This window comes from Hyperoodon ampullatus (assembly GCF_949752795.1).
Source record: "Hyperoodon ampullatus genome assembly, chromosome: 4".
Taxonomy (NCBI): Eukaryota; Metazoa; Chordata; class Mammalia; order Artiodactyla; family Ziphiidae; genus Hyperoodon; species Hyperoodon ampullatus.
Window position 1 is genome coordinate 77,675,726 of NC_136917.1, and position 22,914 is coordinate 77,698,639.

General features: G+C 35.4%; 1 protein-coding gene across 2 annotated transcripts in view; it reads right to left on the bottom strand.

Moving 5' to 3' along the window:
• DMXL1 (Dmx like 1) overlaps positions 1–22,914 on the bottom strand; it is a gene marked incomplete at its 5' end in the record, with an annotated part of 135,618 nt that overhangs the window by 81,510 nt on the left and 31,194 nt on the right. Inside the window, 12 exons of one of the 2 annotated variants that reach the window (XM_079701864.1) lie at positions 2,303–3,988; positions 6,133–6,354; positions 6,644–6,763; positions 6,904–7,006; positions 7,087–7,176; positions 9,855–9,976; positions 10,067–10,751; positions 10,862–11,115; positions 13,514–13,726; positions 16,920–17,088; positions 18,391–18,580; positions 22,673–22,851. In XM_079701864.1, the coding sequence (XP_079557990.1) occupies positions 2,303–3,988; positions 6,133–6,354; positions 6,644–6,763; positions 6,904–7,006; positions 7,087–7,176; positions 9,855–9,976; positions 10,067–10,751; positions 10,862–11,115; positions 13,514–13,726; positions 16,920–17,088; positions 18,391–18,580; positions 22,673–22,851 (4,033 nt within the window). The remainder of the gene's footprint in view (positions 1–2,302; positions 3,989–6,132; positions 6,355–6,643; positions 6,764–6,903; positions 7,007–7,086; positions 7,177–9,854; positions 9,977–10,066; positions 10,752–10,861; positions 11,116–13,513; positions 13,727–16,919; positions 17,089–18,390; positions 18,581–22,672; positions 22,852–22,914) is intronic. The other variant, XM_079701865.1, reaches the window with a different exon arrangement.

Consider the following 22,914-nt stretch of genomic DNA (forward strand, 5'->3'; position numbering starts at 1 on the left):
TGATTTTTACTTTAAATGAATAAAAACATAAAACACTTGTAATATAGTCACATCAAAACATAATATCTACTAATAATATTTCATTTCATAATTCATGACCAACTTATTTTTCCTTAAAGTTTTAGTTTTTATTATTGTTATTCTTTTTTCTTAAATTTACCCCACATTTTCCTTTCAAGGGGTGCATCCTACTGACTTATAGCTGGTGCACAAGGCTAGACTGTTAATCAGATCTTATTTGAAATCTGATGGGAGTTCTACAAATTTATTCATAACTCAGGAGATTAAAAACAAAAAATGCTCTTTGGGTGAGGAAAAGACCTAATTTTATTAGGCTTGCTTGCTGCTATTCTAGGAAGGAGTATACCTTAATGTTAATTTTTTTAAAACCTCAATATTAAAAAACCCAAATTAACAGTGAATTATTACAATGCGAAAAATAAATAAATAAAGGAGAATGCACCTTTTATTTTGGGGTTTCTAAAGTAATTATTTATTAAGAATGTTAACTTTTGCTAAACTCAAAAGCAATTACTTGGATTCTTAACATTATTAAGTAGACAGGTAAAAATGACTTGGCATAATGAATCCTTGTGTACTTTCTCAGAGTACTATGATTTATGGGATAAATAATATATATTCAAGTTAAAACTACTGTGAAGGCAACAATGATGACTTTAAAAACCTTCACGGCTGTCATTTTTACAGAAATTATTTAAGATTATTTTCTGTAATCAGGCTCCCTGACTTCAGACTATACTACAAAGCTACAGTAATCAAGACAGTATGGTACTGGCACAAAAACAGAAAGATAGATCAATGGAACAGGATAGAAAGCCCAGAGATAAACCCACGGACATATGGTCACCTTATCTTTGATAAAGGAGGCAGGAATGTACAGTGGAGAAAGGACAGTCTCTTCAATAAGTGGTGCTGGGAAAACTGGATAGGGACATGTAAAAGTATGAGATTAGATCACTCCCTAACACCATACACAAAAATAAGCTCAAAATGGATTAAAGACCTAAATGTAAGGCCAGACACTATCAAACTCTTAGAGGAAAACATAGGCAGAACACTCTATGACATAAATCACAGCAAGATCCTTTTTGACCCACCTCCTAGAGAAATGGAAATAAAGACAAAAATAAACACATGGGACCTAATGAAACTTAAAAGCTTTTGCACAGCAAAGGAAACCATAAACAGGACCAAAAGACAACCCTCAGAATGGGAGAAAATATTTGCAAATGAAGCAACTGACAAAGGATTAATCTCCAAAATTTATAAGCAGCTCACGCAGCTCAATAACAAAAAAACAAACAGCCCAATCCAAAAATGGGCAGAAGACCTAAATAGACATTTCTCCACAGAAGATATACAGACTGCCAACAAACACATGAAAGGATGCTCAACATCTTTACTCATTAGAGAAATGCAAATCAAAACTACAATGAGATATCATCTCACACCAGTCAGAATGGCCATCATCAAAAAATCTAGAAACAAGAAATGCTGGAGAGGGTGTGGAAAAAAGGGAACACTCTTGCACTGCTGGTGGGAATGTGAATTGGTACAGCCACTGTGGAGAACGGTATGGAGGTTCCTTAAGAAACTACAAATAGAACTACCATATGACCCAGCAATCCCACTGCTGGGCATATACCCTGAGAAAACCATAATTCAAAAAGAGACATGTACCAAAATGTTCATAGCAGCCCTATTTACAATAGCCCAGAGATGGAAACAACCTAAGTGTCCATCATCGGATGAATGGGTAAAGAAGATGTGGCACATATATACAATGGAATATTACTCAGCCATAAAAAGAAACGAAATTGAGCTATTTGTAATGAGGTGGATGGACCTAGAGTCTGTCATACAGAGTGAAGTAAGTCAGAAAGAGAAAGACAAATACTGTATGCTGACACATATATATGGAATTTAAGAAAAAAAAAATGTCATGAAGAACATAGGGGTAAGACAGGAATAAAGACACAGACCTACTAGAAAAAAAAAAAAAATTACTAGTCTAGTGGAAAATTCAAAAGTGAATGAACAATAAACACATAGAAATTAAACAATTTTTAAAATAGAATGAGGCAATTATTTATTGCTGGGCAATTCAAAAGTTATACAAGGAACGGAATGTAGTCATCGCATGCCACCTGTGAACAATAATTTACGTAATTACAGTCATGTCAAAATACATGAAAAAAAAAAAAAAGATTATTTTCTGTGAAAAAAATAAGTAAAAATATTATCAATTTTTCCTCTAATCCTATACCCAATTTAATTTTACCTTGGCTTCTGTCTCTGCTTTCTCCAATATCAGTGCTGGTAGTTGCAATTGTATCTGCTAAAGCCATCAAAGACATCTGCTCCATCCGGCTGAGTCCTGGTAAACTAGAATGAAGTAAGTGGCCAGAAAGAACCTGAGCATGCTCAGGACCAAAGTAAGTTGGACTGTATTGTGAAAGGTCAATAACCCTGGGCTTTGTATTTTCTTCATCTGTCTTTAACACATGACTATCAGTCATTAAAGGTGACATCTGAAAAAGCTCATCATAACTTTCTTTTGACAACTGGTTTGAGTTATTTAAGGTACTCTGATTACTAGATTTCTCCAAGGATGAGTAATAGCTATCATCATCTGCTGCAAGTAAGGCATATAAAGGAAGTGGAGGGACAGAATCAATTTCTGTGTAATCTGTATTTTCACTCTTGTTGAATGCCTGGGGATCTCGAGTAGTACTTCCACTAGCACTGATGGTGAGAGACCTAAAGCGGCGCTCATGATTAGATTCAGCTTCATTCAGAGCCACAACTTCCCCAGCAATGCACTTGACAAGATGTGACAAGATGGCCTTTGCTCTCCGAACTTTGCCAAGATCCATGAGTTCCAAAAGCTGCAAAGGATGGTACTGAGGTAAAGTTGGGGAAAGAACATGAGCTGCTTCAAAAAGACCTGAATCTTCCATACCCACAGAAGGATCAAGCGCAGTTTTCTTTCCACAGATTTTCTGTGCAAGACTGGTCATGGATCGAGTCAGGGTTTTCTTTGGAGGATGTAATCCAGAACTTGATGAGTTACTCTGTTTTATTAAACTTATTATAGATGGAGTGCTCCCATTGTATGAATCTGTTGTAACAGGTTCTTGTTTAGAAGATGGCTGCCATTGGGAATATACATGCATTTCACAATCCATTCCTACCACCAGGATGCCATCCCGGACCCATGATAAAGAAACAGGAAAAGGTGGAGAGCCTTCTAAAGAAGAAACCAAGTCCACACTTCGTAACAGTACAAATTTAGAAAGAGGCACAACTTTAGTACTTTCCCAGAGAGGAAATGCCAGGCTTTCCTTACCCGTCTGTTCTTGTACCTTGCCAGCCAGGGGTCCATACATAAAAAGTTTTGATCCAATTCCTACAGTCAGAATATGAGAACCATCTTCTCTAGACATCCAATCTAAGTGAACTAAACGCTTTGTGTTTGATGTGACACTCTCTTTACTGGATAAATATACCTCTTGTTTATTATAGGCCACTAAATTGCTATCAATACTAATGCCAGAATCCAACACTGTATTTAACTCATCTAAATGAACTGTCTGTTCAAGGACCCAGCATGAACCTCCTGTAGACTCACATTCAAAAATACTTACATGCATCACAAAGTCCTGAGAACATCTACTATTAGACGTAGGCTGCTTATATGCTACTGCTAAACGATTTGTGTGTGCACAGCTGACTTCTATAGGCCTACCAGGTACAGTTATACTACTATTGCTCTGCAGTCCATCTTCAATAAGTAACGGCCATTCTTCCCAAATGTATATAAGATCCATTTCTCCATTCTTTGAAGTGGCAGATTCTCCATCTGTTACTCTACATCTCCAGAATCTTACTTTCTCATCTGAGCATGAAGTTGCCAATAAATAAGGAGCACTGCATATGGGATATATGGAAGAAGAACTCAGATGTCCTAAAACAAAAATAATCCATTAACAAAATGTGAAATTTGGTTAAATAAATCTGTTTTCTTGTACTAAAGGTTTTAGTCTTTTGCATGAACTAGTGTTAACAACATGACAGTCAATATTTAGCTTAAGGATCAGCAAGATCAGTAAGACACTTTTAATGACGTCAAAAAGGTACATAAAAAGGACATCATTACCAAAACCTAGAGCTGAAAGAGAACTCCATAATAATTTATAAGTAAGGACTCTTAACTAAATGTGTAAGTATCTTATGCCTAAATCAAATAGCTAGACTAAGGCAGAATTAGAAAACTTAAATTCTAGTCCTGGTTTTCAACCCAGCATTCTTTTCACAACTCTTTGTTAGCATTATATATTATTATAAATCTCATTTTAAAGGTATCAATACATTTTAAAAAATTTGTCAATATTCACTGGCTACTTCTCTACAATATTTTTTAATACAATTTTGTGAATGGTTCATGCTTACTTAAGTACTAAAAGGGTCCTCCACGATTGAAGTGTATTTCATATAAATGACGCTGAGAAGATTCCTAAGTGGGACATATGTTTGCTTGGGCTTAATGTAATTACATACTCTTAATTTCCTAAATCAGAGGTTGACAAACTTTTTCTTAAAGGGCCAAAGAGTAACAACTAGGCTTTGCTAGCCACAGAGTCCCTGTTGCAGCTACTCAACTCCGCCAGTGTAGAACAAAGCAGCCATACACAAAAGTAAACAAATAGGTGTGGCTACGTTCCAATCAAACTTACTTACAAAAAGGTAGGTGACCCATAGTTTGCCAATCCCTATCCTAGACTATTAAACAAAAACTGCTAATCGTAATACAGAAATGTTATACAGAACATTTATTATATTTTAAAAGCATATTTCAACATAAGTTTTTCTTTAAGTCCTCAAGGACTTAGCAGTACTGCCTAAGGACACAATTAACATTGTCTATTAGTTTCTCTGAACTGAACAGAGAATAAAGAGCTTACCCTTCCCAAAAGTCTTGGTTAAAAAAAAAAATTCTCAAGACTAGGAAAAAAAGCTGTTATCACATGCTACTGTTTTTGCCAAACAAAACAAATTTCTTCTTTTGCCCTAGGACTTCTCTTTTCTTCCAAACTCAACTTGCGCCAAGGATTATTTTTAGAAACATCTTCAGTTTCTCTTAGATCTGCCATATAGTTTTCTTTTAATAGAATTCAGTAGTGAAGATTATACTGTTCTGGCTAAGGATAACAGCTCTTAAAACTGTGTCAATACAAAAGTCATTCTATTTCAAACTTTAACTTGCCTTGCATTGATGCCTCTTTTATTAAAATATACAAAAAAACCCCAGAATGCAAAAGTTATCAGGACACTGTTAATACTCCTGCTAACTTCACCAATCAGAAAAGGTTAAGTACCTGATAATGTGGCAAACTGAAAAGTATTCAAAGTAATTAGTCAAAAGTGATAGACAAGTAAAGAAGACCAAAAACCCACACTGTGACTATGAAAATGAAAGAACTAGGTGATAAAAAGATGGATTTTTTGTCTTGGTTTTCATGATACCCTTGATACCTTGATCTATTTTGTACACTGGAATCACCTGGAAGGCTTGTCAAAACAAGACTGCTGGGTCCCACCTCACAGCTGGTGATTTAGTAAGTCTAGGGTATGGCCCAAGAATTATTATTTCTAACAACTTCCCAAACAATGCTGATGCTTTTGGTCTGGGGACCACATTTTGAGAACCACTGCCCTAAGGATGACAAATATATATATCAGGAACTACACACTTAGAATCCTTCACAGCATAGAGCTCCAGGCAGCCAATACCGCATTATCAAAGTTGGCAAATAAGGTGCAACCCCATTATTATCTCTGCCCTGGAAACTTTCGCTTTGTCTTCACAAAAGGATAATAAAAATTTGTTTCAGAAATCAATATTTAAGACCACAACTGGCTGACAAATGCCAGAGTCATCTGAAAACGTAATGAGAAATTTAAATTTTTAATTCAGGGTACTTAAAGGTATTCTTTTTATTTCTGTTTCTGTGTAGATTTAAAAAGTGGAGTTGCACCTATTTTTAAATACACAGTAAATACTCATGCATTATGAAGTTTGATTAGTCTCTTTTTACAAAATTTACAAACCTGCTGATGGCTTAACACTTATTATCTCAACTCCTTGTGGCAAATGCAACTCTTGACTATAAACCATTTCTGAAGACAGAGTCAACCTGCTGGTACTCTGGAGATTTGCTCTGCAAGCCTGATACTTCTGTGAAAAAGGGGATAAGATCCTCTCTGGAGAAGAAGAATAATGTTCTTCTGGCTGCCAAACTGCTTCAGATATTTTTGTATCTACTTTTTCATCTATAAAACATAAAAAAAGAGCCCAAAACTGGGAGAGAAACCCTATAAACATTACAATTGCTACATTTTATAATCCAAAACTGCCTTATAAAAGATAAAAAAGTTAACATATTAACATGATTCTTTATGGCAAGAAAATCAGAGTATTGTTTTATTCTTAATTAACAGAATAAACTATAATTATCCTCTCTCAATAAAAACAGCTTTAAAAAATATCCACTGAACTATCTAACCATATGTAATTTGTTAACCTAAGCCTACTTAAAAGTTAAAAAAAAAAAAAACTCACCCAATGAGACAGGAATGGACTTCAAATGCAAATTCCACATGTGTAACAATGAACGGTTGTCTTGGGTGCACTCTATTACAATTAGGTAGAATTTTTCTGAAAATCCATTAGGTGAGCTGCCTGTTGGTATAAATGGTGTATTTCACTACTAACATGGAAAGCTGAGATAACTTTATATATTATACAAACATTATATCAATTTATCTTTGCCTAACATACTCTACATTTTATTTCTCATTTCATGAAAAATTCTTCTTTACCTGCATCAGATAATATTCTGTCTTTTCCTAGTCTTTTCTTCTCAAGGTTATTCAAAATGAAGTCTTCTTGAAAAACATGAAGCAGCTGGGTTTTTCTGCCTTGCTGAATGTAAATAAATACCAATGTAAGTTGACATACATATTATTTACCTAATGCTAAGTAGCCAGAAAAATAATACTTACAAGTTTGGTAATGGGATCTAATGCAATAATGCATCCTGGCCTGGCTGTTGACTGTTGACTTACGATGTTAAACACTTCACCAACATATTTCTGTTTTTGAAAAAATGGATATCTCCTTTATTAAACAATTAAAAAAAATAATAACAAATGACATAAAATTTCAGGCATAACAGACAAATAAATAAGTTCAGGTGAGACTAAATAAATTCACAAGTCCTTTTCATTATAAACATTTTACGATTTTACAAGGCAATTACACAGGAATGAATAGAGTTACAGCTCAGCTGGTGCAGAGAAAACCAAAAACAATGCTTGGTAATTGTTAAGGGGAAAAAAAGTATTTTATATTTATATGTGTGAAAGACTGACTTCAATCTCATGGAAATGTTCTAAGAATCAAGATTTTTAAACATTAATTTTGACAAAGAAAGCTAAGGAAACAAGTTAACATACTATTTACATATGCTGATTTCTTGAGCCGCTTATCTCCTGACTGCTCTAGTCAAGCTCACATTGTTAAATTCAATGTTCATCATACTTGATCTATCAGCAGCATTTGATTCTGTTGATTACTCTTTCCTCCTGTAAATAATTTTCTTCATTTTGGCTTCCATTATATACCACACTCACCTCACTTTTAGCAACGGAATGCCCCAGGGTTCAATCCTCCTATCATTTCTACTTTCCAGCTATAGTCTCTCCCTCAGTGATCTCACTCAGCTCCACAACTTTATATTCTGACAACTACTTATTTTCTATCTTCAGACCAGGTCTCCCTCAAAACTCCAGAGAATAGTTTACTAGATCTCTTGGATATCAAACAGGCATTTCAAAATTAACATGTCTAAAGCCTAGCTCTTGAATCTCCCTGCTCCTCAAAATCTGCTGTTTAGGGACTTCCCTGGCAGTCCACTGGTTAAGACTCCACACTTCCAATGCAGGGGGCGCAGGTTCAATCCCTGGTCAGGGAACTAAGATCCCACATGGCAGGCAGCGTGGCCAAAAAAAAAAACCAAAAACGGCTATTTATACTTCTCATCTCAAGGCAAACCTTGGGAGTCATCCTCTTTTCCTCACACAAACCCCATATCCAGTCCAATCCTTACTATTCAATGTTCAAAACACATCCAAATTTGACCAAATTCTTATAATCTATATCACCACCATTTCCTACCATTCTAAACCCCTTTGATTCTTTCCTAGACTACTGTAATAGCTTCCTGAATTGGTCTCTCTGATAACACTTCTGCTTCCCATGTCTAATCTATATAACAGCCAGAGTGATCCTTTTAAAGCCTAAGTCAGATCATATCACTGTCATTCTCTTCACTAGTTTTTATGTCATTCAGAGTAAAAGTCAAAGTTACTCTCAATACAATCTGGCCAGGCTCACTTTCTGTCTTTATTTTTGACTACTCTCCACCTCACTTATTCTGCACCAGCCACAATGGCCTCCTTGATGTTCCTTACATACCAAACATGCTCTGGCCTCAGGGTCTCTATCTTTTCCCTCTACATATCGATATAGGTAGCTCCTTTATCTCCTTCAGGTCTTTACTCAAATGGTACCACTTCTGTGAGGTTTTCCCTGACCAGCACTTTACTTGGCACTCCATACTACTTTTGCAACATTGTTTCTCTCCAAAGTATTAATATATTTTTACCTTTTTTCTATATTCTTTCACTAGAAGGTAAGCTTAGATTTTTGTCTGTTTTGCTCACATCTAAATTTCCAGCACTTAAAACAATTCCTGAAAAATAGAAGGCCCTCAAGAAATATACGTTTCTACTATAACACTATATATGTTTTGAAAAACTTTGTGTTCTGTAAAACCATGCAATAAAAATAACAGGGAGGGGCTTCCCTGGTGGCGCAGTGGTTGAGAGTCTGCCTGCCGATGCAGGGGACACGGGTTCGTGCCCCGGTCCGGGAAGATCCCACATGCAGCGGAGCAGTTGGGCCCGTGAGCCATGGCCGCTGAGCCTGCGCGTCCGGAGCCTGTGCTCCGCGGCGGCAGAGGCCACAACACTGTGAGGCCCGTGTACCGAAAAAAAAAAAAAATAATAACAGGGAAAAAACAAGATTGGAGCAGACCACTGACATCTATGCAATTCTGTAACCAGAGCATTAACAAAGACATTAATTGATGGTTGAGAGGACAGTTTGACTCTCCTAAACAGGAAGCTCAGTATGGTTGAAAGTTACCTCAGGGCATATTTAAAAACACAAAAACCAAAAGAATGGAAATACTGGCTCGTTGGAGGTGCTGAGACAACGCAGATGGTGGGTTGCTATTAGTTGGGCACAGGAACAAGTGCCCTCTGTCATAAGACAAAGGTTTGCAATGGTGTTGAAAAAACTCCTGCCTGTAGTGTAACCAAGCTGAAAGCTCTTTCCTCTTGGTTAAGATTAAAATTCCACTCCTGTTATTTCAGCTTCCCTTGCCTAGGAAAAAACCTGCAGATGAACCAACATAATTCCACATTATACTGTCAGTAGTCCCCATTTATCCCGGAGCGAAGAAGTACAACAGAAACACATATTGTAGGACGCTAGACTCTACTTTTGGAATGAATGAAAGATATGGTTTCTTTTTAAAGGAGGTTAGAATCACTGTAAGAGTACAATGCAATTGTGAAAAAAATTACTAAAAAATATACACATTTTATTACAAATTATATGTCACAATTCTAGAACATGCCCAATAAGTATAAATTAAGTATCTAAAAACATATTATATTCTTAGCTTCAAAAGCCATTTACTTACAGAAATTTCAGGATTGGAAAGCTCATATAGAAGTTTCTTGGCATCAATAACTGCTTCATATAATCTCAGATATTGTCCATCACTTGCTACAAAGCATGCACTAGGAGAGTTGCAGTATGCACCTAGATGTATTTTAAAAACATTTGAAATTTCACCCTTAAGCAATAATGTCAGAAAATCTCAAGTTCTTAAATAAAAATCAGAATCCTTACCTAGACAATAACTGGGTATAAGAGTGGGCAGCCATGCCACATTGGAAAATGCAGAAACATGAAGAGAATTAATCCGGGCAAGCTCAGAAACACCTCCAGAAAAAGACAATGGCCCAACTGGATCAACTCTCCAAAGAATAAGCTCACTGTAAACTGCATTGGGATCCTGAAAGGCCACGTCAATAGTGCTTTTATTCTGTTGTGCCACAGAACATTCTTCAATATTCACAGCACCATAAGGTTCCTTTTGGTTATCAACATCTGGTGTCCTTAATGCGTTATGGTGTGACGTTGTCAGCAATAATGGTAATACTGAGTGACAAGCTAAATCATTAAGATGAAAGCGATGACCACAATATCTGGATTTGTGGGAAATACTGAGAACTGTAGAAAAGGCAGATTCCTCGGCAAAACTGACAAGCCATTGATTCAGGGAGCCATCAGCATGCTTTGAAATCATCATAACATTAGGGGTAAAAATGCTTAATTTTAAACTATTAGTTGATTTACTGTGACCAGAAGATATAAGCATTGACGTGGAACGTGTCAGGCTGGAAGTTTTTTGTTTCCCTTGCTGAATAGCCAAGTCAACATTCTTGGTACAGGCATACATCACTATGCTTTTACAGAGAGAGTTTGCATCACCTGTGGGGAAAGCTACAGGAATTCTGGAAACAAAGGACACCTAGAATTAAGAAAGCAGCATTAGAATTCATGAAATTATATAAAGAGGTTTTACAAAACAGTACCCACATTTAACAAGAAGTAGCTCTCCAGAGATCATAAAAATAATACCTGTACTTGACGAAACATACCAGGCTGGTATTCATCCAGCCAATCCACGTGCCAAACCAGCAAAGAACCATCCATGGGATGAATACTGAATAGCATGTCTGCATTTTTACTCCATTCAGACAGAAGTACTTCAATCTGATGATCAATGGCAGCTGATGGTAATGGTACAGAACTTGAATTTGGTACCAATTTATCACTGCCCAATTCCTTCTTTTCAAGATTTATTTTCAGATCATCAACACCGTCATCAATCTCTATAATCAAAAGGGTTCATGAACCAAGTAAATACAATCAAGCTACTACTAAAAAGTAAGAAATACCTTTACAAATGCATTCCAAATGAAAAACATAAGTTTTCATATAAACAAGAAATGGGGTTCCCTTTAAAAAATAACTTTGCTCCAGGAATATAAGGCCACGGAGCTAACTCAGTACTCAGAAGGCCTATAAGGCTGATTCAGTGGATTATTAGTAGAAGGACTAATACTAGACTGGAAAATAGGTAAACTGGTTTCTAAACCCAGATGTACCACAATTAACTACTTAGAAGTAAGACACAGTACTTCCCTGGACCCTAGTTTTGCTCATGTTAACATGAGGGAGTTGAAATTAGGCTGAATTTTTAAAATATATTATTGGAATGTAATTTGTACTTTCTTCATGATGTCAGATTCATAAAACCTAAGTCAACCACACTAGCCATCCTCTAGGTGTAAGCATTTATAACTGATATGACACCTTAAAGAAACTATTTTAAAGAAATACATTTTGTAGTGCCTAATTTCCAGATTTCCTTCAACACATGCCAACTTATTAATACAAATAAATATGTATATTCTGACCTCTACATCCCAGCCCCTATTCCTGGTTAGGAATACAAAACCTTTCTTAAGAGACTCTCAAAAAATGTTAGCTTGTTTACCAGATTTTAAAAATTAGTCAACGTCATCGGATGAATGGATAAAGATGTGGCACATATATACAATGGAATATTACTCAGCCATAAGAAGAAACGAAATTGAGCTATATGTAATGAGGTGGATAGACCTAGAGTCTGTCATACAGAGTGAAGTAAGTCAGAAAGAGAAAGACAAATACTGTACGCTAACACATATATATGGAATTTAAGAAAAAAAATGTCATAAAGAACCTAGGGGTAAAACAGGAATAAAGACACAGACCTACTTGAGAATGGACTTGAGGATATGGGGAGGGGGAAGGGTAAGCTGTGACAAAGCGAGAGGGAGGCATGGACATATATACACTACCAAACATAAGGTAGATAAATAGTGGGAAGCAGCCGCATAGCACAGGGAGATCAGCTCGGTGCTTTGTGACCGCCTGGAGGGGTGGGATAGGGAGGGTGGGAGGGAGGGAGACGCAAGAGGGAAGGGATATGGGAACATATGTATATGTATAACTGATTCACTTTGTTATAAAGCAGAAACTAATAAAAAAAAAAGAAAAAAAAATAGTCAAGACATAAAATCATTAAGAAAAATAACAGAAAATTAGGCAAAAGGCACGAAGAGGCAAACCACAGAAGGGTTAACATAATTCTGCTCAATTTAACTCAAGAAAATTCAAAGTAAAACAAGACACCATTTTGTCCATATCAACGGCCAAAAAATAACAGAAAGATCCAGTGTTGGCAAGGATGTGAAAAAAGGATATCTGAATATACTTAGAGGGAACATATACTGGTAAAACATTACTAGAGGGTAATCTGACAGAAGTTATTGAAATTTAAAAATGCTTATACACCACGCTAATTCCCCATCTAGGAATCTACCTTACAGAAAAATTCACACAAAGATGAAGAGATGTGTTACTATACCATTATCAGTATATAGTGAAAAACAATTTAAATCAATTTAAATGGCTATCATCCGAAAAAATGCTTAAGTTTTCTCTTGAGTCTCTTGACTCAGGAGCTGTTAAAAATAATGAGAAAGAAAAGTGCCCATTACTGAATTTAAAAAGCAAGCTGCAGCACACTATTTTCATTGAAAAATGAACTCCCATAGTACAACTTTTTTAAAAAACTACCTTTATGCATATATTTGTGCGAGCACAGAAAAGAATAAATCTGGAAGGACACTCATCAAACTTAACAATATGGAAACTTTATACACGCCTGTATTGTTTTTTAATTTTTTTTTAAAGGGGAACGTGCAATCTTGTAATTAAAACAAAGAACAAAAACATTTTTGATTTCTCTCTCTCTACTTGACTGAGGCTGAATGAAAACCTGAAGGCCCTAGTGTACTGCTTCTCAAACTTTAATATACATATAACTCATCTGGGAATTTCATTAAATTACAGATTCTTGTAGCTCCAGGTGGAGCCTGAGATTGTACATTCCTAATAATGACAATGTTGCTAGTCTGCAGATAGTCCTCTAAGTAGCAAGACCCTAGTGGCTGACAGAAGCATAAGTATGGAGAAGTCTAAGTCCCTATATCATCACCAGGAAAGAAGCCACCTGGAACAGGAGCATCTACATTGGATTATTAAATGAGCTAGTCCAAATTTGTATTAAGCCCCTGCAATTTGAAGGTTATTTCTAACAGTAGCTGGTGTTACCATAATATAAAAATCTTTGCTATTTTAAATAAAACTTTATAATTTTTATCCTTCTTAAAGCTTTACCTTCATCAGATTTTACATCTGCCTGATTAGAGTCTTCTACACTCATCTCAGAAGATGGTTGCTCAAAACTTTTTCTAAGTTGTTGTAAAAAGACTTCCATGGACAAAGAAAAATGCAATTCTTTATTGTTTAGCCAGTGTACCACAAAAGGTCCACTCTTCTCTTCATTTTCACTTAGACTCAGAGACGTAATAGAAGGAAGAAGTGGGATGTCTATAAAGAACAACAAAAATAAAATATTAAAATTTCTATCATGCTAGCATACAAAACATCCATGTCTCTTATTTTTATTATTTACTGTTACATTTATCTTTAAACCTCTGCCATACATTTTATTTAACCTATAAATAAGACTCACAATATAATGGCTCACACAATTATTATTAATGAAAACAGACTTAAATGGTAAATTTAATACACTTACTGTAAAGGAAATAAAATTATACATTCTACGTTATATACTGTAACATTTATATATACATACATATACATTTTTTTCTATAATTTAAAAAAATATTCTCATTAAGAAATATGTCTATAATTTGCAGACATGTTAATAGGGTAGTCTTCTTAATTTGTATAGAAACTTTGGTTAGAAATATATTTTAACCTGATCTACCATTAAAAATGCCATCATTAAGTTGTCAAAGGAACCAGTGATATGTTTATCTCAACAGCAACAACTTTCTTTTACTTAACAGACTCTCATATTAACTTTTTTCATGACATACCTAATTCTAAGATAGGTACTGCTTATTTATTAGCATCAAGATTGAAGTTAGAAAGTATGAAACTGAGGTTCCCTTATATTCAAGAAAAGCATTCAAGACAAGCCAACTCAGCTAAAAAAAATTGTTCCTTGGTATTACTTTTGAAATCATTGCTAAGTATACTGAAGTACAAATTCAGAGTACATTGTGAAAAATGACAATCCTAACTTAACAGAGGTAAAGAAAAATTTGTCTATCATTATTAAATAAAATCCAAATCTAGATCATGCTGGTGTCTGCTGAACATTATAGGCTGAAATGGATTCAGGGAAGGTAAATAATTTTCTCCAGAGCAAATCTACTGATTTTTTTTAAAAGGAAATATAAACAGTTTTAAGTATTTGTTCAAATACCGTCTATTGCTGGACACCAATAGGAACAGTATTATAGGGGATGAATGGTAAAAGAAAGGACAGAAGAATCTTTTTCCTGGTGGGAGGGAGGGAGACGCAAGAGGGAGGAGATACGGGGACATATGTATATGTATAGCTGATTCATTTTGTTATAAAGCAGAAACTAACACACCATTGTAAAGCAATTATACTCCAATAAAGATGTTAAAAAAAAAAGAATCGTTTTTCTGTCCCTTCTTATTGGCGTTGGATTCTAAGAGTTGATGGATATTATCTAATCCAAGAGCTCTGTTTATTACTATATATTCATTAGTATAATTATTTGATTAATATTTATCTATCTCCTACCTAGTTATATGCTTCGTAAGAGCAAGGACCACACTGTTTTGATCACTACTGTATCTCCAGTTCCTACCACTATCTCCAGTTCCTATACTGGCACAGACTAAACACCCAATAAAACCCTTGAGGGGCTGAACTGCCAATCCCACTGTTCGTAGGTAGATACACAATAGTGTTAGGGTTTGAAAGAGTGTCCCCAAGAAAACTAAATGGGTAGGATTTTCTGATTTTCAACTTACAATCAACTCAGAAGAGATAAGCAGTGCCTAAAGTAGATCACAGGCCTAGCTGTTAAGTACACAAAACTAGGGGCTTATGCTGACTTTTAGCAGAAGCATTCTGGCTGAAAAGATACTCACATTTCCTTTGCCTCCTGACCTCACTCAAAGAATCTGATAAAGTCATTTTTTATGAGACATCTTCATGGAAAACGTATAAGAACTAGAGCTAAGAGAACATGCTATTATGAACTCCTCTCCTGTATCATTTTCCATTGATGGACAAATAAGTGAAGCCATATCTGAGTTGGGCCTTGCAGGAAAGTCATTCTAACAGACCTAATTTAGGGAAAGGAGTTTTCACAAGATCTAATATAGCTCTTAATATTATTATTTTGCTTTGATTTGCCCTACATGTATGAATTTTTCTTAGGGACCTACAACCTAAAGAAAGGTTTTAGAGTTTTCCTTATTGGAAGGTAGTCAGGGAGATGTTACACAGGAACTTAGGGTTTCTTTTTTTCATAATACCTCAGCCTTTTCCATTAAACTGAGAATTCAAGCTTTCTTTATTCTCAAAATATTGTCCTTTACTCAGCAAAGACTTTCAAAATTATTCCACTGACCTAGAGTTGCCTCTGTATATTATAAGCGCTGACAATGTACGTTTTTTGATAAGGTAATAAAACAATATTTTAATGAAAATAATTCAATATTCTCCCATTTACATTTTCATGGCTCATGGATTCTGGATTCTTTTAGAGCTGGGACTCTTGTTAACCATATAAAATTTTAAAAATCAGCAAATACTCTTTATTCCTACCACAGGTATCTCAGCACTTTTTAACTTATCAAAGTACTTCTCACTTTGATTCAAGTAACTAATGGACTGTATTTATTGCTATGTTTCTTGAAGAATGCAATACTACAAATCCAGTGTGTTATATGGAAATAGGTTATGCTTAATTTATGTTTAAGAATATCTCAAAATACATAAAAACTCATCAACAGTGGTCATCTTCTGGGAAGGAAGACTAGGGTGGAGTAGAGGCAAAAGGAGGATTTTACTTTACACTTCTTGTACAGATGGCATTTATCGTGTGCAAATATTATTTTAACTTTTTTCCCAGTAACAGTCTAAGGTTCCACTTTAAATGCCCCAACTGTGACCACTTGGTTTTTAAACTCTCAGAAAATATTTACTAAAATGATAAACACCTCAGTCTTCAATTTCATAGATAAACCCAGGTATTCTAGATCTTTCAATCTGTTTCACAGTACCTACTTGACTACAGAGATAAGTTTCTTAATTCTTCCAGTTATAACTTCTACATATTTCTGCCCTATTTCTGAAATGGCTCCAAAGATCAAGTACGAAACACATTGGTTTCGTGTGAACAACTATACAATAATTATAAAATACTACTGTGAGGTGTTAACCTCTTTGTTATGTATTAGCTCAAATCTCAACTTTTGAATAAACTAATACAGAATCTCAATGACTTATCAAGATCTAAAATTACAGACCAAATCACAGACTTAAGAAGCAAACAAGTAAATAAAAACTTCTTTTTCTATAATCAGTGAGCTGGCTATAATGAAAAGTTAGCTAAGAAAGTCACCTACAATTTTTTACTTACTAAAAAAGTAAAAGTATAACTTATTGGTGATAAAAATCCATCTACTCAATTTGAAAAACATTTTCTGAACAGTGCTTTATTACCCGTGGCTGGGTTGATGCTGGCTGCAATATGAAAGTGGCAAAGTGCATTGGCATGCAGTGGAGTGTTCCTGTGAATGTGATGAGGATCTTGCTGATGTGGCAGGTATCCAGTATGTGCTACAAGTGCAAGTGATCTCCTCCGACCTCTACGAAAATGTTTCAGATTTACCTGTGAGAATAAAAACAAAGTCAAACAATGCAAAACAAAGTAAAACTAATGCCTATATTGTCATAAGCATATATGTATAGGTTACATAATGATTGTTAGATAGTACATATATCCTATTTCAGATAAGTTTATATGTACAAATATCTTGCAGTATTTTTGTACAGCAAAATTGAAACCTGGAATAAGCCTGGAACGTAAACTGCTTGACTCTTCTTTTAACCATCACACAATACTTTAAATTTTTATTTAATATTTTCTGAGAATTAATTTCCTAAACTTAAAAAAAGTTTACAATGTGTCTGTGGAAAATGATGTCCCTATGTATACTGTTCTCTTTGTGTCCTCAGTTTACTTCCTATGACCACAAAGCACTGAATAAAACTACCATCATACATTAGGATGATATTTCATAGTTTGCAAAGCACTTTCACAGAGATCATCTCATTTGACCCATAAAGCAGACAATGCAAATATCGTTATCCTCATCTTTCATATGATAAAATAGTTTATAGAGAACACAAGGTCATCTAAAAGTGGAACAAAGGTCTTCAGATTCCTAGTCAAGGACTTCTTTCAACTATTATTACACATAACTATTCTATCAGTGGTTGCGTCTCTACACAATATATACTTAATTATATTCTGTGTCACTAGAATACTATCTAAATTTGAGAAATAGTGGTTCCATATTCATACAAAACATTCAAAGATAAATCATTTTTAGGTCACTTTCTTATTTTCAATATTAAGAAAATAATAAGAAGAATCTGTGTTAACTAGTCTATGTTGAATTAGCCCCAACACCAAAAACTGACTTTTACTTTCCATACTATAGTAACTAGCAAGGTAAATAATTCAAGTTCTTGGAGATTTGGAAGATAACAAATGTAGAACAGAATCTGATAAACTACTCTAATCATTCCTGTAATTATGACAGGACGAACACCTCAAGCTCTACAGAAAGAAAAATAATAAATTATTTTTACAGTCAAATCTTTGCATTCTCAGATCTTAATTTACATTATTTTAGCTAAGTCAAGCATAATCATCCTTTTGTTATCATCAGTTAACCTAAGCTTAACTTTGTAATTATAGGCAGTTTTATGCTAGACAAAATCCTTAAGAATACTTGTTGAGCCCAAAAACACCCCAAAATCTTCTCAGAACTGTTTTCCTAAGACATATATGTTTTTTCATAACTATCCATGACTTTGAATATTAATTAAGATGAATGTTACAAAAAAGGCCACGTACTAAAGATTTAAAAACTTGTAGGAAATAACATCTAACAAAAACACTCACATCTAAAGCATTTTGAACTCGTTCTTTACTGGAAGCATTTCTCTTGAAGTTATTTGTTAAATTAACTGGTTCAGTCCAATGGTTGCAGTCACCTCCATAGAGCAAACAATCATTTGGTAAAAATGTCTCTACCCAAAGACGACATATGTTATCTTTGCAGCAAGTCAACAGTACATTACATACAGAAGCCCTAAGGAATAAAAAGATTTTAGAGGCAAAAGTATAAATTTCCCACAGTATCACATTCTACAATGTTTCTATAATTATTTAAATGCACCCAACTAAGGTATCAATGAAGAAAATGTCAATATACATTTATGTAATGTATTTAGCCAAAGCCATTACAACTGAGTTGGGTATTTGATTTCATCACAGCAAATGCTTGCTAACCTCTTCTTTTCTGCCTGGAACTCAGTAGTTCCTGTTTCAGTAGCCTAAGGTTCTTCTTACATCTAAAGAACAAAAACTGAAATCATACCATACTTGCTCAGTTAATAAACAAGGAAAAAACGTGACTTCTTCTATTAAAATTTTCTGATTTATTCAGTGGATGTTTATTTGAATTATTTCGCAATGCTTCATTTTTACTTTCTGTAAAGGTACAAGAACTTGTCACTAATAAGCTAAAGTAACTAGTACACTTACTCTTTCCTTGCCTAACATATGACAAAAGCAGTCAAGTGCAATAGAAAAATTCATGATTTTTTAGCCACCTCCTTCATTAGTCATTTTTGACTTTCAGTGCATTTCCTGTCTTGCCACCCCACAAAATAATAACAAAACAATTACATATATGTTAATAAACCCCATAAGCATCAAGAGCTCAAAGGCTGAAACCCTATTAACAAAGACTACGTTTCTACTGGATAACCCAGCAAATTAAAAAAAAAAAAAGTTGCAATATCCTATAATAGACACTTATTCAAACATATCTGATTAAAAGAGAACAATCAGTAGAAGGTTTCTATCAAGCAACCCAGTAAGTTAAAGAAAAAAATTAAAATATTCCATAGTAGTCACTTTTTAAAACAAACGTATCTACTTAAGAACAATAGCAAAGGGGAAGAAAAGGGAGAACAGCTTGCTTTGTCTTGGTAGCTCTCTCCTTCAGGTTCCCTCCTCTGTTTTAACACCTCTCTCCCTTCCCCTCCCCCTCTGTGTATACTCCCCTACTTTTCTCCCCTTTCCATCTACTCTCTGGGCTTCTCTCCCTCTGCTTTCTCCTATAATTCTCTGCTTCTCAGCTTCTCCAACCCACCCTCCCTTTCCACCTCTCCTACCTCTCACCGCTACCCACCTCCTAGGGCCCCTCCTTCTTCTTACCTTTCCAAACCCTCTGTTTCTCCTTCCTTTCCCCGCCTTATGCCTCTCCCTCCTCTTCCTCCTTCACTTTTCTCCCTTTTTCCCTCTATCTCCCTCTGACCTTTTCCTCCCCTCCTTCCCTTAGTTTCTCTCTAGTACATCTACATACACACAAGCAGTAGCAATGAGATTAAAAATAAACAGAAACAGAAGAAAATACAAAAAGGCAATATGGAAGTTCAAGGTTCATAGTGCCAATCAGTAAACGGCAGAATGGGAAGGCTTATAAAGAAAGAGCAGAAGATAGGAGACTAAAGGCCTGAACAGACAGCAATCAGGAGAGGTACAGAACTTAGGCAAGACCAACAAAGCAAGCTAAAAAGTTGCACAACTCAGAAGCATGGACAGGGCTTCGACCCCAGATGACTCTCTTCAGGATACCACGCCTTACAAATAATGCCACACCTTACAAACAGCTGGCAGGTAATATAAGCATGGCATAGAAGAAATATCCTGATGTATTTGAGGCACTGCTCAGGCAATACCTCCCCCTTCCTCACTTCTTCATCAAGGTATCTTATTCTCTCTCCAATAAGCATATCATATTCAGGTATAGCACTCTCCTCTCCAACCAAAAAAAAAAAAAAAAATATATATATATATATATATATATATATATATAAATGAATGACCTCATATGGGGCAACCATGTGATGGGTAAGTGTCTGCAACAGCTGTCCTTTTTTTTTTAGTTTTATTTTATTTAGCTGCCCTATGTTGATGAAACAACAGGCTGAGATGCTTTTGAAACTAGTTATGTAGAACCAACTTTTGGACGTTTTAGGGGGATATAACCAGACCTCCTAACCTGTCCTACATACATCAATTTTTAACTTGTAAAGAAGTACATGCTCATTACAAACACTTCCCCATTCTTCTCTCTCAAGCCAGCAGGCCCTTTGTATAAAGTATTACCATTTGGTTAAGCATCTTAATTTTAAGATTCCATATCAGAAAGGATAATGGTCTTTGATGGGATCTCTTTCATCCTCATGAGAAAGGGTCAGCCTTCCCACTATATACCTGCAGGCAGCTGGTGAAACAAAAATGAAAACTAAAAGAACTAAGGGAGATTAGCTGGTTCTTTAATGAAATGGATCCAAAAGTGAAATTCTGGAAACCTTGAAAAGATGCCAGAACTAACAGAAAAGTCTAGTTCTGTATCAGTTCCCTATGCTGTAGAATTTAGTCGGTAAGAGATAAAATAAGCAGGGCAAAAAAAAACCCCTAATATGCCTTTTTGCTGTCATTGGGCATTCGTAATGCCCCAGTTTAAGGTATTGCCTCTGCGTCCACCGTGATCACTTTCGCCAACACTAAGTGAACTAGGTCAGGAGCAGATGTGACTGTCCTCTCTCAAAAGATACAATATTTCACAAGCCTCTTTTTTAGTATTCTGGTGGTCTAACTGGCTGCATATGAAAATACCTGGAATAGAAGAAGAAATCAGCCTCCGAAATAATGTAATCTTCTGATAGTTCTAAAAGGTTAACGGTTTGTGATGACAGCTTTTTTCACTTTACATTTGTCATAGCTCATTCTATTCTAAACATGTTTTTATACGTGTGGGCAATGGTCTCAGAGGTACTAGAGCAACAGTCCTCAAAGTGAAGCTGGAGTGAAGGTGCTTTTGCTAACAATACAGATTGCCCACACCACTCTCCCTTAGCCCAAAAACTGTGAAACATACTTCTAACAAAAGAACCATCACTGTACCTACAGTGTCCTACTCCTATGCTTTGTTAGACTGTAGGACTGAGGTAGGAAGAATGGTAACTACTGCACTCCAAACTAGCTCAAAAAAGTCTAGGTATAACAATGATGGATACATGCCATTATACACTTATCCAAACCCATAGAATGCACAACACCAAGAGTGAACCACAAAGTAAACTATGAACTTTAAGTGAAAATAATGTGTTGAAATAAGCATCAACTGTAACAAATGTACCACTCTGGTGGAGGATGTTGATAATGGGGGAGGCTGTGCATATGTGGGGGACAGGATTATGTGAGAAATCTCTGTTCCTTCCCTTCAGCTTTGCTGTGAACCTTAAACTGCTCTAAAAAATGTCTAAAATAATTTTTAAAAAATTTAGGTATACTCTGCTGGCTCAGAAAAGCAAAACTGAAGTCAACAAATGATCTAGGTATGCTACCATGGATCAGCTTAAGACATCTCAGATGACAAAAAGATAAGGGAAAACCTGTACTGATCCATAGTGTGGCCAAATTGAAAATGGCCATGTGGAACAAAAAGGATTTCTACCTATACTTAAGTAATACAATAGCTCTGTAACTTACTAAATATAGGCAAAAATTCAACAGGATTATCAAGTCTTGCAAGGACTACAGGAAAGAAAAGAAGTACTAACAGGTGTGTTTGTGCATGCATGTGTAGGTTAAACTAATACCTAGTTTAGGGCATCATAATGTATTAACCCATGCACTTCTCCTCAAAGATGCTGGGTGCAGTTAAAGAAATATTTGAGACCTTATTATGGTATATGTTCTCAATAAAGCCTTTTTTTTTTAATTTAAAAAAAAAGGGAAAACAGAGGAGATATAGAAGGGACAAGATAAGGGAGTAAAATGTGAAAAAGTTGATGCAAATGGCAATTTGGAGAATGATTAAGAGATGAAAGAATTGGATACATAACATAGAGAAGAAAAGGATGCACAACTCTGTCACTCAAAGATATCTGATCTAGAGGTAAATTATCCTTTCATATGGCTCTCCTCTTAAGCGTCAACCATAGTTGACCGGTGGCCAGAGGTCTGCAGTCCAAGAACTATCTAGTATTACTTGAATCTTCATAGGCAAAAATCCTAAAGCAATGATTCTCAAAGTGAGAAAAGCAGTCAAAGTCACAAAGATGACGTTCTCTTAATACATGGGAAAAATGACTAATCCACTGACCTAGGCATATATTTGCTTGTTTTACGCCAGGAAAATCCATTTACAGCTCGAGGATGGGCCAGATATACAAAAGAAAAGTCAATTTCTCCTTGGGATTGTTTTTCTGAACTTTTATCTGGAGAGGTAACAGATGTCCGCCAGTTTTCTACATTATACCATACCTTTAAAAGACAGTCATCCTAAGGGGAAAAAAAAAAAACAAAAAACATCCAGATCATTAAATTAAAGGTTAAGTCAAATAC